Here is a 17,561-nt window from a genome sequence, read left to right as displayed (position 1 = left end):
CCCGAGTCTCACCTACACAAACTGAGAAACAAAAGAAACTTGAAATAGTTAGCGACTTGTCCTTTGATATTAAAATGATCAAACCACCCAAATTTTTTGGCTCTAAATAAAGAAAGGATGTAGATGCATGGTTAACTGAGATGGCTTAGTGCTTTGAAATTAGGAGCTTTTATAAAACATTGAAGGCAGTATGGGGAATATACCACCTCTCAAGTGAACTAGCCACTTAGTGGGGAAACACCAAGATAGAAATTAACATTAAAACAACTAAGGTTACCTAGGAAAAATTTCTATCCATTTTCAAAAACCATTGGTCAGCCCAAACTTTCTAGAATAAAAATTTGTTAGACTTTTAGAATCTTAGACAAGGGGATATGATTGTACATAAGTATTGGGAGAAATTCACTTGGTTGCTGAAATGTGTACCATCGGATCAACAAGACAAGAACCTAAAGGTTAGGAAATTCATTATGGGGTTGAACAATAGGATCTGAGGAGCAATAGATGTCCTCATCCCCTGAACAATGGAACAAGCCCTCGAGAGAGAAATCAGACAGGAATACAAGATAAAGAGGGATGACTCTATCTGGGATAACAAAAGGAAAACCAATTAGAACACCAAAGGGTCAGATTCAGGATCCCATAAAAAGCATTTTAAAAATTTGAAACATAGTAAAATGGAGCCAAGAGAAAATGGAGGTAGGGAGTTCAAGAGTGATGCAGAGTGCTAGGGACAGCAACTTAAATGCCCTTGTATCTGTCTTCCAGCAATAGTCCTTGTCTCAACTCGTAGTCTTTAAGTCTTTCAAGGAACCAACAAGAGGCCAATACCCTTACACTTCCGCGATGGTACTACCACAAAGAACTTTGGTTCTTTAAGATGCTGTCCCCAATGTTCTCTACTTCAATGTTTAAAGGTCCCTAGAAGGATTCTAGGTGTCTCACTCTTAACAAAATTCTATAACCATTAACTCTACCCTAAGGAAATTAGACTCACAATTAACTAAGATAAATTTGAATGCTGCACACACAACTCTTCCTTATAACCACCACTGAGACAGACTTATCATACATGTACTCCCAAAGGTTGACACAATCCTTAAAGATCCCAAGTGACTGACTAACTTCACATTGTTTAAGACTTGCTTTGTTGAATTTTTTTTTTGAAAAAAAAAAAAAAACCTTTAACACAAACCCAAACTTCTTACTATCCACTTTGAACCAATCAGCCACTGTTGACTGTGACAGTCATTAAAACTATGCTTCACTGTTTTTGAAACATTCCAAGACATTGATCAGAGATGAGGAAATGCTTATTGATCTTCAAAACATTATCCCGATCTGACTATGAACTCACAGATAGTATCATCCTTCTCACTGTCATCTAATAGGCAATATTGTGTTGACAATCCTATCAATCAAAGACTATTAATTTGACCGGACAGAAAATGAAGATTCAATGGTTTCTTTGAATACTTGCCAATCTTCCAGCATCAACATTAAATGCTTACTCCAGCACGATGAGAATGTCCAATACATATGCAGTCCTAGTAGGCCTATCTAGGCTTGATTGTAAAGAAACATTAACAAAGATGGGTACATAAGAAAAATGAAGATGTTGGAGTACCTTATAGTTGTCTCATGCTTTGCTCTGCCTGATTTGATTGAGACATTGCATACATTTCGGTTTGCGAGTTCATTTTACACAATTCCTAGGCCAAACAACCCGACTGTTTGCTCTAGGGCACGGATTTAATCATGGTAAAACGTTTCCTTGAGTCTCTCCTTTTAGAAACATAAAAAGGACTCATCATACAATACAACTCCAAATTTTCGAGCAGATTGGCCAGTTATTTTGGTAGAAAAACGTCCATTTGTTCAAAACCCTGGAGAAGGAGGGTTTTAGACCCTGTCAGAGAAAGATGTTGATTACTTGCTCCAATCAGCACCAAATTTCTTCAGACTTGAAGCATTTGAAAGAGACTTAGAGCTCTATCTGTTCATGTGCTTCTTGGAGCCGTGCCAATCCGTACAGATACGGAATAATAGTCTGAAACAAAAATAGAGAGAAACCAGAGAATTTTTATTAATATCAAAACAAAACCTGTACAGAATGATAGAACTCTGCCTTGTGATAGGTTCATAGATGCATTTAAAGACTTCCTGCCTGATCCAACTGCCTTGGATCGCAGGAATCAGTTGAACTACCCGACTAGTTGCCATTTTGCAACAATGAACAACTTTTTGCAAAGTTGACAAATGTTGCATTACAAAAATTTTGCAACAAGACTGCATGTTTAAGCAACTTATTTAAGAAAAGTGCTTTATTTGACCAAAATTAAGACTAACTCCTAGCCTACACTCCTACAATGTAAATGTGTAAAACCTAAGGCCTAGATGCCACTTGGCATGAACCTAAGCCTAAGGGTCCTATAGGTGAAAAACCATTGGTTTATAAAACAGCAAGTGGTCTAACACCTTTACAATTGGACCGAAATGACCAAACATGACCTAAAATTATCTTAATGACCAATGAAGCAAAAAAAATATTATTTTGATGACCCCTTGACACAAGGGTGCCTTGCACCAAAGAGTAATCCAAGAGGAAGTAGTAAAGAAAATGAGAAGGGACCGCCCATAGGATGTTACACCTGTGTCATTACACAAACAAATGCCCTAATAAGTCAAATACAAATCAGCTGCCACGATGCTCATTATCTCCACAACACATTGTCTACCAGTAGAGGATTCACACAGCACTGGACAATTGACAAGCAAAACAATAATTGAGGCCAAAAGAAACCTCAAGTAAGACCTACAAAAACCCTATTTCTATATTAATTGATATAGGAGCAAAAAAATGTTTTATATCCCTAAAGCTACTAACTAGATTCCCTAGAAGAACCAGTTTTATGGATAATCCATGGACTATCTTGTATGCAAATCAGTCAAGGGCTAAGGTTGAGCAGTGCATGTTTGAGGCTTGGATTGACTTTCTGAATTTTTTGACAAAATTAAATCTATATGTAGCGCCTCTGGGGTCCTATGATAGTATCTTGGGTATAAATTGGCTTAGTGAACATAAGGCGAAGGTCAATTGTCTTGATAAGAAAGTAGATTGTTTGGATGATCAAGGAAAACCTTTAACTATCAAAGATGTTATCCATAAGGTCAAAATCCATCAGATATTAGCCATGCAACTTAAAAGATGTAGAAGGAAGGGCTGTGAAATTTTTGCAATATAAGTTGAAGACTTGGGAGAACCTATAGATACTACTTATGGTAGCGACAATATCTTTGAAGATGGAGAAATTAGAGAAAAATTTAAGGAACCCTTTGAGAAAAGGTACCCATATGTCAAGAAGTTTCAAGATATGTTTCTTGGTGAACTTCTTGGAGTACCTTCATCAAGAGTTTATGATTTCACCATAGACTTGGCATCTGGGTCAGAATCTATATCCAGAGCTCCTTACCGAATGAACAATACCGAATTGATGGAGCTACAAGTATAGTTACATGAATTGTTAGATAAGAAACTTATGTAACCTAGTGTCTCACCTTGGGGAGCACCAGTACTGTTTATCAAGAAAAAGGATGGGACCATGAGAATGTGTATTGATGATAGGATGCTTAATAAGGTTAGTATTAAGAATAGGTACTTGCTCCCCAGAATCGATGACTTATTTAACCAAATGAGTGGTGCAACCGTATTCTCTGAGATAGACTTAAGGTTGGGATATCATTAGCTTCGCATTAAAGACAAAGACATTCACAAGACTTCCCTTAGCACTAGATATAGACATTATGAATTCACTGTACTACCTTTTGGATTAACCAACACTCTGACCTCTTTCATGAACCTTATGAATAGCATTTTCAAGATTGCTTGGATAAATTTGTGTTGGTGTTTATTGATGACATTCTCATATATTCAACAATTTAAGATGAACACCAAAGACGCTTAGAGATAGTTTTGAAGAGGTTGCGAGAACATAAACTATATGGAAAACTATCCAAATGTTTATTTTGTTAGAAAGAGATCCACTGCTTAGGACACATTATATCAGCTCAAGGGATAGCTGTAGACCCTATTAAGATCAAGGCAATTAGTGAATGGACCATACCTAGGAAAGTGATATAGGTCAGTAGTTTCATGGGTTTAGCAGGATTTTAGAGGAAATTTGCCAAAGATTTTTCTAGGATAGCTTACACTATCACCTCACTTCAAAGAAAAGGGAAGAAGTTCACATGGATCGACAAGTGTCAGGGGGCTTTTGAATACTTGAAGGAGAAGTTAACTACCACCCCAATACTTAAAGTACTAGACCCCCAAGAATAATTTGTGGTTATAACGGATGCATCCAGTAAAGGCTTAGGGGGTGTACTGATGCAGGAAGATCAAGTTATTGCTTATGAATCTAGGAAAATAAAAAATTATCAACAAAATTACTCGCCACAAGACTTGTAGTTAGCCACCATTGTTCATGCCCTCTAGATGTAGAGGCACTATTTGATAGGAAAAAACCCTTTGAACTCCAATCAGATCACCACAGCCTAAAAGACATATTTACTTAGTCTAACATCAATGCCCGAAAAAGGAAATGGCTGGGATTTCTAGCAGATTACGATTTTGAAATCAAATACATTAAGGATAAGAAAAACAGGGTAGTAGATGCTTTAAGTCAGAGAAGACATGTGTCAACTATGGAACTACGCATTGCCACTTAAGTAGAACTTGATTTCATTTTTTCTTGTTGGAAAGTTCATCAAGGGCGATGAAACACAAGGGGAGGGGGTATGTTACATCCCAAATTTTTGATCTTTTAAAAATCATGTCATAGCCGTTGTATTGGTTAGTTAGATACTCCTAATATCATGATCTTGTGAAATGGAAGTTATGTTTACTGAATTGATTCATTGGAAAATGAATTGTTAGTTGATTTCTGTTGTTTTGGCAGAAATGAATACTTATATTTTAATATGAAGATTTGTAGTGGATAGCCATTATGAAAGTTATTAGTTATTTTATTTTATTGATATTTCAATTTAAATGGAGGAACACGTTATTATTGTGGAAAAATGCATTTTGGTTATAGGAGCAGACAAAGCGGGGGAAGCATTGATAAACAGGATTCAAGGAGTGGGGCACCAAATTTAGTCCATCTTCACATTATCAGGTATGGGCTCTAAACTACCTTGATGAAGGATTTAATGACTAGGCAACAGAGTACACCTTGGACAATCATGAGCTACTTGGTTAACTTTATAACAAGAGAAATATAAACCTTTAATAACTTGGAAGAACTATTACCTTGTTTCATTGCTAAGACTTTGTTTGAGCTCACCATTATAGTTTTCTTATATATATATATATATATATATATCTAATGCCACCATGATACTCTAATAACGTCTAAGAATTGTGCTTATATGTATATATAGGTACATGAGAACGTAACTAGAGAGAATATAATGAAAAAATAAATAAATTATGTTTACTCTCAAATTACATATGCATGTAGATATATATATATATACATATACATATATATATATATATATATATATACATATACATATATATATATATATATATATATATATATATATATATATATATAAACATTATATCATGCAAAGATTATGGAGAACGATATATATTTCCTTAAGTTCGAACTTGGGCATTGCCACCCTCAATGGCATTTTCTTTTTAAAAATTTGAATTCAAATTCTTGTGACTACAAGTCGAGCACCTTTCTAAACCGCAATAGGGGGACTCTATTTTCCATCCCCACTGTAGAGAGAGCTCTATCTTCCTCATGCGTTTTCCTCCTTCTTCTCATGCTTCTCTTCACTCTCCTTGATATTTGTTTACATCTGAGCATATCACATAAATTCACATCCGAGCTGCTCGTGTGGAGCTGTAGATTTCATACTGATTGATCTGCACCAACACTTGTTCTATATCTTCTTCTTCTATAACCAGATTATGTATTCTCCCATCATGTTGTTAGCATTGTGGATGATGCAATATTGATTAAGCACATAATTTCCATCATGTTATCTGCATTATGTGGAATGCATTTGCGTTCAAGAAAGATTCTTTTCCTTTTAAATGCAGTATTTATAATGAGTATTGAGTTTGAATTAACTTTGGGAGGCTACCGCCTAATCTTTTCTTTCACACCTTTCTTGGGATGGAATGCTTACTTAAGCATTGACTGCTATAAGATTGGGGCAAGGAATGCACAACAGATGGAATTATATTATATTTTATGATGTGCAAACTGCTTTGAAATATCTTCTATGTCTTTCTTTTTGATATGTACTAGTTATGTATGTTTCAACATATTACCACAAACAATCTTCTGATTTGACATAATCTCATGATAATCAGCAGTCTCCTAGGAAGCCCCCAAGGTCGAATAGAGCCAAATATATACATGGGTGAAGAGGAGAGGAAATCACACAAGGGAAATAAAACAATAAATCAGAATTTTAAACATTGATAAATTTAAAAAGGAGAAATGTTTAAGTCAAGGTCAGCTCATGGTTGTCCATGATGTAATCAGTTGTCAAGTCGAGTGGTGGTAATCGGGTTGTCTACTAGCCATGTAAATCCTTGGCCAAGGTAGTATAGAGGCACGCTTTCCATAAATGATCAATAGAGGTCGAGAGTACTAGCTGACAGAAGAGAGGCTGACAAAGGTATTCCTCAGCCTTGTCTACTACTTAGCCGACACTCTAACACCAGAATGCTCAGGATGGTAGGACTATGGTGCCCCAATCTATCCTAGGCTAGAGAGGGCCTTTCTCTTATGAGATTGTGTGGAGATATGTTAAGGTCCGCGGTTTGGAGGTTAAGCCTATGTCAATGTTTTTGCTCTTTGCTAGATGTTGAGGCTTGTACAACACCCATCGGTTAATTTAGTTAGCTCAGTATGTATTCTAAATCTTTTTCTTGCAAGTACCTTTATATTACTGAAAATGTATAGTCGTAGATGTGAATGAAATGAATGTATTTTTTTCTTGTTGAAATCATATAATTCAGTTTAGAAGGTTAATTTAGTTATCTTCATATGAAATGGTTATAATTGTTGTTTAAATTTTGAGATATGGTTATGATGCATTGTTTCTCAACTGCTTCATGTCATTCTGTTATGATATTCATTCATAAATCCTAGAATGCGTTCTTATTTCCAACTGAGTAAAAATGGTATGTTATACATCGATCCTTAGTATTTTATTTTTATTATCACTACTTTATATTTTCAACTTACTAACTTCATCTTCATCGATCATTGCCATCTAATATTGTTGACCTCCATGTATTCCCTCCAAGCTATTCGATACTCTATTCCACAAAGGTCTTCGCACTAATTATTTGTCTTATCCACATATATTTGTTTTTCACCTTATTGGGTGCTCTAAAATAATACTATTCCGTAACTTGTGCACTTCATATCTGATAAGAAACTGTACATTGCCATGGATATAAAACTCCATTCGAATCCTTTTGTTTACCAATGACTTCTGGCACCATCAATCTTTGCATTGAATCTGCTCTCGAGATGAGCCCTTGCTGCATTGAAGCTTTTGTCACATTTCTAGAAATAGACATCATCACGTTTGGATTGAAGATAACTTATTGCATATGTTTGCTCCACTATTTGATCAATTTATAAATCATTTATAATGATTCAAATTGGAGTTTTATAGATGACACACATAATTGCTGAAGCATCCATGTGTATTTTCTCATCTTTTAACTCATATGTTTTCTTAGTTTTAAACCCCATGAACTTGCTATATCCATTGCACAAATTCCTTATGAACTTTATTTTAATGTATTGCCACTTGGGATATATTTTTCATTTGACTTCATCATTTACTGTTTGAAGCCTGACATGCTTGTATTGGATGATCCTTCTCTTATGGTAGCTGCTGATCACTTTTATTAATCACCATTCACCATTTTTGTGGCTGCTTACATGTTCTGATAAACAGTTTGTACCTTACAATTTACTATACAAATGTGTTGTTCTTTGTCAATGATATGGTCTTCTGGCTGTAGCTTAACACCTCTCACATATGCTCTTAATATAATGAAATATTTCCTTTGAGATCATAACAATTGTAGTGTCTTTGCATGTATATCACTAAGATGGTGACTGCAAACATATTAACTGGTTTCCTTTTTCAGACTTATTAACTGATTGCTATCAATATCTGTTAATAACTTATTTGTTATTCTTATTAGTGTAACTGCTCTTTTTTAATTAACAAATAAAGCTTCTCATGCTTCATCATCATTGCCATTTCATATTCTCATCTTGTTATCATTTCATTGTTCTTCTTTAATAATACTTTTATCTTTGTATACCTTTGACATTGATTGTGTTCTCACTTGCAGTTTATCTCATTCTCATGAAACCTTTCGACATCAATGACAATACTTTCATCATTGGGATCCTAAAGTTATCCCGAAGGTTCTATCCCCCTGTTGTCAGGGGTGCAGTATGCCCCTAATCAATTAGGGACATAATACACCCCTGATGGGCCAATTAGGGCCATAGTGCACCCCTGATTGGGCCCTATTTTCAGTCCTTTGTTCGGGTTCTAGGTCCAGATACCTTGGAGGTGTTAATTCCTAGGCAGGCCAACCTGTGGGAGTTTGTCAATTCTGAGATCTATGTAAACCCTTCCATTTCCTCCATTTGAGAGATATCAATCCATGAAATTTACATCCAAGCACTCCTACTCAAGCATTCATTCAAGCAGTCCTCCATTGAAGATCATGGATTCAAGTATTTAAGCAATTTAAGGAGTTTATGTTCAAGATCTTCTTCAATCCTTTCAAGGTTCTTTGTGGCATCTTCTACATCTATTCATCTTCATCGTCTTGATCCAAATCAATTGGTGAAGCAAGCACATTGCGTTTGATTCAAGAGATCTGACTATTGTAAGGTGAATTCGTATATTTGCTTTACATTTCATGTTATTTCAGTGATTTCAATTCAAGGTTAATTCCTAAACTGAGGTTTGACCAAGGAAACCCCCCATCAATAACAAAATCCCTTTGCAGGTTGCAGATATCGAATTGATGAATAGGTTGTAGATCTGAGTACCCTTTTTGCCTTCTTCAAAATTGCAAAATCAAAATAAACATCGCACACATTCTATGAGGGCTGACCAGGCTGCCCTTGATGCATCAACAATGACCGAGCTACCCCTAATCATCTAGTTCGCCCCTGATAGATCACCAAACGATTTATGGGTTTTGTCCATTGTGTAGTTTTAGAGCAAGATTTGATGATTTCTATTCATTCTGATGAGCACAAGAAGCATAAAAATAGGTTCTAAAGTTGTATTCTCTACCTTCTTTGTCATTTCAGCATATCTACTTACATCTAGTTCTAGCCTATCATATCATCGATGGTTTTTAAGGACTTAATTATCTTTCCCCGTATTCTTCCTAGCCCTAGTTTGCATTAGTGCTACTTACTTGTTTGGTTAGCACTAATCTTTCTAGACTTAGTTCTTTAGAATTGGGATTGAAAAGGCTTGTTTCTTTGATCTCCGTTTCTCTATTATGCAAGTGTATTGGTTATGTGATGAACTTAGGCTCCATATCCTTGATTCACATTTCCACCGCTACAGTAGCAATTCAACAATGTTGCATAATATAAATAAATATTATAACATTAATGCAATGGATAACACGATAAATGGTAGAATGACATCTCTATTCATAGAACGATAATTCCTAACATTAACCACCCATGGATTGTCCTTAACTCCACACAAATAGTGCTCAACTATCGACAATTGACACCATTTTGAGACAATTTTATTACATTTGCCATTAACTAACAAAGACACTATTGATGGCATAATTGCCCCCTATAGTGTCCCTAGTGTTTTCTTAATATGTTTTTTGGTCAAATTTAAGGGATTTGCATTCATTTTTTATGCTTTTCAAGCCATATTTGGGGGGTTTTCATCTTGATTTTCATATTCTACAAATACTTATCAAAAAAATTTCAACAGATTCAAAGAAAATGATAGGTAATGATTTTCCATTTTCACTGTGTATTCATGTTCATGGCACAAGAGTTATTCAAATTTGATTGAAAGCACAAACAAATTTCTTCTCAATGAATCCCTTCCAATTTGCATTCAACACATCCTCAATACATATTCCACCATTTCCAGCATAGTGCGAAAAAATTAGAATTTCTCATCCATCTGCAGCCATTACATGTATTGTTAGATGCATACCTACACATTGAGAAATCAGAAATTCCCTTTCATTTCCATGAAATAAAAAATGCATCAATATTTGAAAAACTTTCATACATGTATCTTACAAAATTCAACATTTTTCATGCCCACCATGAACAATGATATAATGGTCTTCCCAAATTAAGATTTCTAGTCTTTATTGCAAGAATTACTACATGCAGCCTTTCAGGAAATTTAATGTGTGGTAAGTCCTATCATGCCCCCACACTTTGAATCAGGGATTTCCATACCCTTTGCATATTTCAATATGTCATTCTACATGCAATGCTAAATGCAATCATGTCCAAAATATCTTTACTTGTTCCCTCGTCAAAGTCAGTGGGACCTGTTATTTGTATTGTTACATTTAATCAAAAGCGTAACTACCCAAAATAAAGATACATACTTCATCCAAAATTGAAGATTTTTACACCCACTGCATGTTTGTTACATGTAGTCAAATGTGCAATGACATCTAAAATCTCCTACAATATCCAAAGTTTACCCCTTTTCAAAGGCAATTCCAAGTGCAATTAAAGATTTCTGGCCTGTTTGTAAAGTGAACTACATATGCAACTACACATGCAATCCTAAGTGCAGTTGTGTCCAAAGACCCTAACTTCACTTAAGGTTTCATGTTTTTCCCATGTAGTAGGAACTGTTTTATCCAACTGCATAAACAATTACAAGTTGAACTACACTTGCGCTTTCATCTGCAATCTACCCCAAATTCCCAAAAATGCGACCATGGCCTACAAAATGCAATGTTTTGGTCTTTTCACCTCAGTGTTATAGGTATTCATCCAAAGTCAGAAGAGCCAACCATCTCGCATGAGAAAAAGATGAAACTCAAGTTTCATAAATATTAGAATGCTTTCAAGACTGATTCTGGGTAGATGGTAGCAAGACTGATAAGACAATTTGTGTACAGTTTTCCAGTCATGGGTGATAACAAAAATCAACGATTTGTTGATACCACTAAATGCTGAAGTCAAAGTGTTATTTTCTGCAGATGTTTCCACCCATGTACAAATTTGAAGATTTCCAACACTTGGCAATCTGGTGACAGGAGACCTCTATGATAGAGATTGATGTAATAGGAGTTGTGTCTTGTCAGACATTTTATTTTTGTCATGCATTTAGTTTTGACAAGTTACACGTAAAACATAAAATTGCATTTACATATGTAATGTCACATGTAAAGAAAAAAATTGCAATTACACATCTCATTACATGTAATCACATTACACAGAACTGTAATGTTGAATAAGTCAACCCTATGTAGTTAGTTTTCCTTTTTTTTTCTCATAGCCTCTCTCCTATAAATACAAGAGGGCTTATTGTAAACAATCATCTTTATGCATTGCAAGAAAACTCTGGTGAAATTGTGCTAGTTCAAACTTTGCTTTAATTTGTGCAAGTTGATTTTTGAGTAAATAAAAAAGTGAGCATTTTCAGTCTTTGAGTTGAGGAGACTTGTGGAATCATGTGTACTATAATAAGGAGAGTCTTAAATCTGATTTTGTATAGACTTTGTGCTATAAATTGTCACTTTTAGTTAGTTAAGAGTGAATGCATACACTTTGAGTTGTGGTTCATAGTGATGCTAGATGTAGAAAACAAATTTCATATGTTCAAGTCTTTGTGCTTATCATATTGCTGCTTTATAGTTTAAAACCCTTTCAGGACAGTATATAAATCTGTGAGCTTATATATATTCCTTAGTCTATAGACAACTAGTGCACTTAGCAATTAAACTTTAATTTTGAGTTTATTAGTATTATTGCTCCAACTAGGTGAAATTCTAAAAGGTCATCAGTTTATAGAGAGTGTATTTGTGAAAGTCAAATACTTTCTGAAGAAAGAGGAAGTGATATGTCAAATACTCCATTTTAGATTAAATTTGAGTTTCTTGTTAAGTTTTAGTTGAATTAGTAGCAATAATAAGGGTACCTTCCCTAAGTTGAAAGGAGAAATTATTTAGAATACACACTGTCTCAATATCAGATTTTGTAAGTACGTATCAATGGCTTCTGACAAAAAAATTAGCCAGTAGGTCATATCCTTTATTTCTGGTTGTACCCTTTAATTTTTTCTGTACTACCAAGGGATGGTTTTACTTTGTCTTGGTTTGGCATGGACTCCTAGAAGCTGGTTGATTGGGATTTTATTTCTATGTACTGCAGTTTGCAAGCACTGTTGTTGTTTTTTACTTCATGCTATCACACTGTGAGGACTTCATGATGGACACCTAGGGTTTTTGAGTGAGATAATTGCTAGTTATGACAGTTGCAGACCTTTATTTACCTATCAACAAATGGGTGTGTTGGTTTTACATATGTAATGTATTTTTGTGAACTTGGTTGTTGTTTTTGCAAAACAATTGTAACTAGAAATCAATTCTGGAATTATAAGCAACATTATTTTCAAATATTGTTCATTTTCTGAACTGTTATAAGTCTTGAAATATTATCTTTTTGTATGTACTATCAGTGTGATTGATTATATTGTGAAAAACAATTTGAAACTAAATTTAAAAACTAAAACAAAGGAGGCAAACAATGCTATGTATTACAGATACTGTGTTCAAAATATATTTTGATGGAACACCATGGGGTAACCCAAGCCAAGCTGGGGCAAGTAGACACTGTAGAGGTTGTAGGTGTCACCTGGCTTGGGTTATAATATTTTTGATATGTATAAGATTATCAATAATCCAGTGAATTTAAGAACTCTCTATTACAGCTGTATGTACATAAAATACAAAATATTGTGCCATGTAGGGTGAGTGGTGTGATGAGAACTCTCTCCCTAGTTGTAGGCAAATGCCATCTTGATTTTCACTGATAAAACTTGGCTACACATTTGCAAGTATGAACTGTATAACTATGCATGGATACAATGATATATTTTTCTAAATGTAAACAATGAAGATTCTAATTTTCGTTCTTTTCTGAACTTTATATGAGAGGGTATAACTTTGCATTCATTAATTGTACAATTTAATAAATGAATATTAATTGCATTTCATAACCATACCCAAGTGGAAACAAGAAAAATTATTTTTCATTTTGTAGCATCATAGTTTGTGTGTATTGATGGGAAGAAATTACCCTTGCTAGTTTTCCAAGTTTGAACAAAGGATCCACAGCTGTTGATGATGTCGTCCCGATCTGAAACATCAAACACCCCATTTTCTATAAATTGACCCACAAGTAGGCATTAGTGAAACAAGTAATCAATGATATCCAAAAAAATTAGTTGATAGTTAGAAAACATGTAGATCATGTAATTTGTGCTTCAAGAATCCATATATTAAGTTTAACAGTATCCGCAATGATTTCTCATAAAAATTAAAAAATCACTGTTTCTAGCCACACATTGTGGTTTGTCATTCCTCCTAAACCACAATGTGTGATCTGAAATATAGGTTCTTACCGGTTTGCAGTTTGAAATTTTGATTTAAAAAAATAAATAATCCGTAATTGTTCTAGAAGTTGTATTTCTTAGCATTGGTTTCCCTATAGTGTTTGAACTTTAAATGATAAGGAAATAAGCTCCTCATGATTATAATCAAATGGACATAATCTTTTAAACTTAAAGTGGACTTGTGGAAGCAGAAAAAAGAAAACAAATCTTCACATAAAAGGCCATGCATGTTACATACCGTTGCACATAAAAAAAGTGGATGCAAACCATCACTTATGTCTGCCTCTATGTATTTGCGAGCAATGTCAGGAGACAGGGCATATTTAGTAGAAGAATCTGTTGCTAACACTCTAACATTCTTTTGATATATTCCTGCAATCTGCAATGTGGCACAAAAGAACATAAAAATTAGAATTAGAAAATCAAATTCATAACCCCATCTGCCTCTTATGAAAAATAAGTGAGCCAGATTCTAAACAGATTTTTTACTGCAATGTACTAGTGAAGATCAAAAGCTTTTCTAAAGTGGTCAGCTGAACTCAGGACATCAGAAGTGACTTAGAAAACACACAGATGGCCATAAATGACTTAGATACTTACTGTTTAATTTTGTCTTCACGTTTAATTGAATTTAACTTGAACTTGCCCAAGTGAAAACAAGATGTAATGCAAAAGCACCTTTCCACAAATGAACGAATGGCAAACATAGCTACAAGAGCTGTACACCATAATATGTTTCTGTTTGTACAAGTTTATGCCATTATCATTATAAGTTTATTAGGTGTAAGTTGTATGTCTTATAAACAGAGCTCTGTGACCTGACTTCAGGAAGTGATCATGGAAAGAAACAAAGAAAACAATAAATTATTGTTAACACCTGTGAGGCTAAAGATAGTCTATGGGACAAACAACTTCACATCCTGATTTCTGCATTTTCAGACCTTTTCTTGTGCAACTTGATGATGGGTGTCCCCAACTACCGAACTGTGTACTTGTTGAATAAATTGAACCAAGAGTTAGTTGTCAATATAGTAGCATAATTACCTCTTCTGCCCATGAAGGCATCACACTCTAAAATGAAATGTTTTTTTGTTTCCACTTTTTCAGAAGTGCAGGAAATTCATTCTTTCTTCCCAAGATGCTTTTGGTCTTTTCCAACGTCCAATTTCACAATAAAGTTGATGAGAGTTGGTCCTTAACCAAGGAATGAGAATTATGGCTCTCCAAGAGATATTGACACCTATCAATGATGACTACAAGTGGGATCAAACTCTGAACTATAATACTCTTTATTTCTCATTAAACCTTTATCCCAAGAGCACTTGTGGAATTTATTAATAACAAAAGGTTTTATTTCTTTACTATTTGTGGGGCATGAGTTCAAGTAAATATCCCATTTATTAAACCATTTGTTGTTTTGTCAAATCCAAGTCTTCTTTCTTTTGCACAAAATGTCACTGAAGATGACCTTAGTGTTGGAAGCATGAATACTGATGATATTCCTATGGGGGAGTATTGTAGAAACATGATTAGATCATTATCATGATGATATGTTACATTCATGACTGTGTTTGTCATTGATGTCAACATAGCAGTTTTCTATGATATCTAACAAAAGAACAGCGGAAAGATCAAGTTGGTACGGATAGACAGTTGAGCATTTTCACTAAGCGAGTTTAAAGGGAGATCATACTATGTTTCTAGTATACGTAGCTAACCTCGGAAGCATAAGATATTAAGTTTGGAAGAAGTTATGCAAGTTTTGGTGAAGATTGTTCTAAGATAGAGTTTGCAGAAGCATGTTCTGGTAAACTTGTTATATCTCTTAGCAGAATTGTTATTCTAAGAAGCCGAAGTCAAAGATCTGAGAAGACATGTTGGAGATAACGTGACCAAGCTCGCTCGTCATAATGGTACGTGTACGTAAGTTATTTAAGTTGCAAGGCAGAAGATTAATGTTATTGCTAAGTATAACATGTTCTTAGTGTGGTCTTATAATAATTAATTGAGAAAGTGTAATAGTCGACTCAGGGAATTGTTTTATGGATTTGATATAAAGGAAGGACATTTTCCTTTATTATATATGATGAATATGTGAGATGTACGAATGATTGTAAGCAACACAAAGAGTGGAATGTGAAGTTGAGAAGAGTAAAGGCGAAGGAAACTTCATTGCTGAGTTTTTATTGTGTGATCCAAAGTTGGATACTTGGATCCGAGGTTTTTGACCTAGTCTACAAGGTCTGACAGTGATTGGTCTAGTCGACATGACAGAGAAAAGAAGTTAAAGTACAGTACATACAATTATTCTACAAGGAATAGTTGAGAGATCAGTTGGACTGTGAGTTCGGTGATCTTGGCCCAAAAGCTGTTTGGATAGTGGGTCCTTTTGTCTTCTACAACTCCTAATAGGGTTGGAATCTTCTAACAAGGATTCAAAGTCTCCTAAAAGGGACTCATATGTACTAAATGTTGTAATAGACTCCTAATAGGTTCCATCATCTAATATGGAATATTTATATTAGTGCATCATCTTGTGGGCATCATTCTCACCGAAGTTTTCCCTCTGATCAAGGGTTTCCCTAGTTAACATATCTGGAGTAATTGTGTATGTACATCTTTGTGTGGTTGTTGTTTACTTTGTTGAATGGTTAAATTTATTTAAGGTGGATAAATGTTTTAGTCATTGGATAATTGATTCAAACCCCCTAGTTATCTTGGTGGACTATTGTTTCTAACAATTGGTATCAAAGCATCAAGTTCTTGAAGATAAAGTTTAACAACTTTGGGAGATCCATGGAAAACATATTCAGAAAAGGTAGTCTAAAGTTTGATAGAACAAATTATGATAGTTGGAAGGAAAAGATGAAGACACATCTACTATTATGGGTCCAGGATATTGGATCTTGACAAAATTAGAAAAGACAGTCATTGCTGAGAAAGATTTGGAAACTCATACCGAGGAAGAAAGGGAACTCTTCATGTGTGACATGAGATCTAGAGAAGCACTATTGTCTACACTTCTTGGAATTGAGTACAACCAGGTAAAGTCACTTGTTACTTCTCATATGATTTGGAAAGCTTTGGAAAATAGTTTTGAAGGTGATGAACATTCTAAGAACTTGAGGTTACAAAGTTGGATTTGGGCATTTCAAGATGCTAGGATGATGAAAGATGAATCTATAAGAACATTTGTAGGCAGAATATCAAAAATTATTTTAGGTATTAGATCTCAAGGAGGAACCAAGCAAGATGATGAGGTGATGTGGAAGATATTGAAGAGCTTAACGCCACCATTTAAGTCAGCAGTTCAAATGATATAGTTACTGATCTCTTGTACCAAAGATTTCACAAAGGAGACATTATTTGGAAGACTTGAAATAGTTGAGAATGAGCTTAGACAGTTTGAGGAATTGACTAGAATAGAAACAGCTTTCCATGCCTTAAATATTCAACCTATTTTATCAAGGAGCATAAGTGCTAGAGGAGACTTTGCTAGCAGCAGTAGAACTAATAAGGATAGAAAGATTGAAGGAGTAGCCCTTCTAGTAAGAAGAGAGAAAGATGGTAAGAAAATCTTTAAATGTTGGACTTGTAAGGAATTTGGGCATTATGCATCTAAGTGTCCAAAAAAAAAGAAAAAGTATAGAGGTAATTTCAAACCTAGAAGAGATAGAGTCTGTATGCAAATGAGAAAGATGACTATGATGAACAAGCAGTAAGTGCTAGAGATGATGAAATTGGATTTGTAGCTATTAAAGAAGAAAGTCCAAAGAAAATGGCTTTGGTATCATAGGTTAAAAATAAATCTAATTGGATAATTGACAGTGGTTGTTCACATCATATGG

At 34.7% G+C, this 17,561-nt stretch overlaps 1 protein-coding gene across 2 annotated transcripts in view; it reads right to left on the bottom strand.

Moving 5' to 3' along the window:
- LOC149541391 (tyrosine decarboxylase 2-like) overlaps nucleotides 1-17,561 on the bottom strand; it is a 227,901-nt gene that overhangs the window by 120,462 nt on the left and 89,878 nt on the right. For both annotated transcript variants that reach the window (XM_089796668.1, XM_089796669.1), the window contains 2 exons: nucleotides 13,952-14,092; nucleotides 13,398-13,457 (listed from right to left, as the gene is read on the bottom strand). In XM_089796668.1, coding sequence (XP_089652794.1) covers nucleotides 13,398-13,457; nucleotides 13,952-14,092 — 201 coding nt within the window. The remainder of the gene's footprint in view (nucleotides 1-13,397; nucleotides 13,458-13,951; nucleotides 14,093-17,561) is intronic.

The sequence above is a fragment of the Cupressus sempervirens genome, chromosome 8, assembly GCF_028749045.1.
Source record: "Cupressus sempervirens isolate cs-2001-9-10 chromosome 8, ASM2874904v1, whole genome shotgun sequence".
NCBI lineage: Eukaryota > Viridiplantae > Streptophyta > Pinopsida > Cupressales > Cupressaceae > Cupressus > Cupressus sempervirens.
This window is presented reverse-complemented; position numbering and strand designations above follow the sequence as displayed.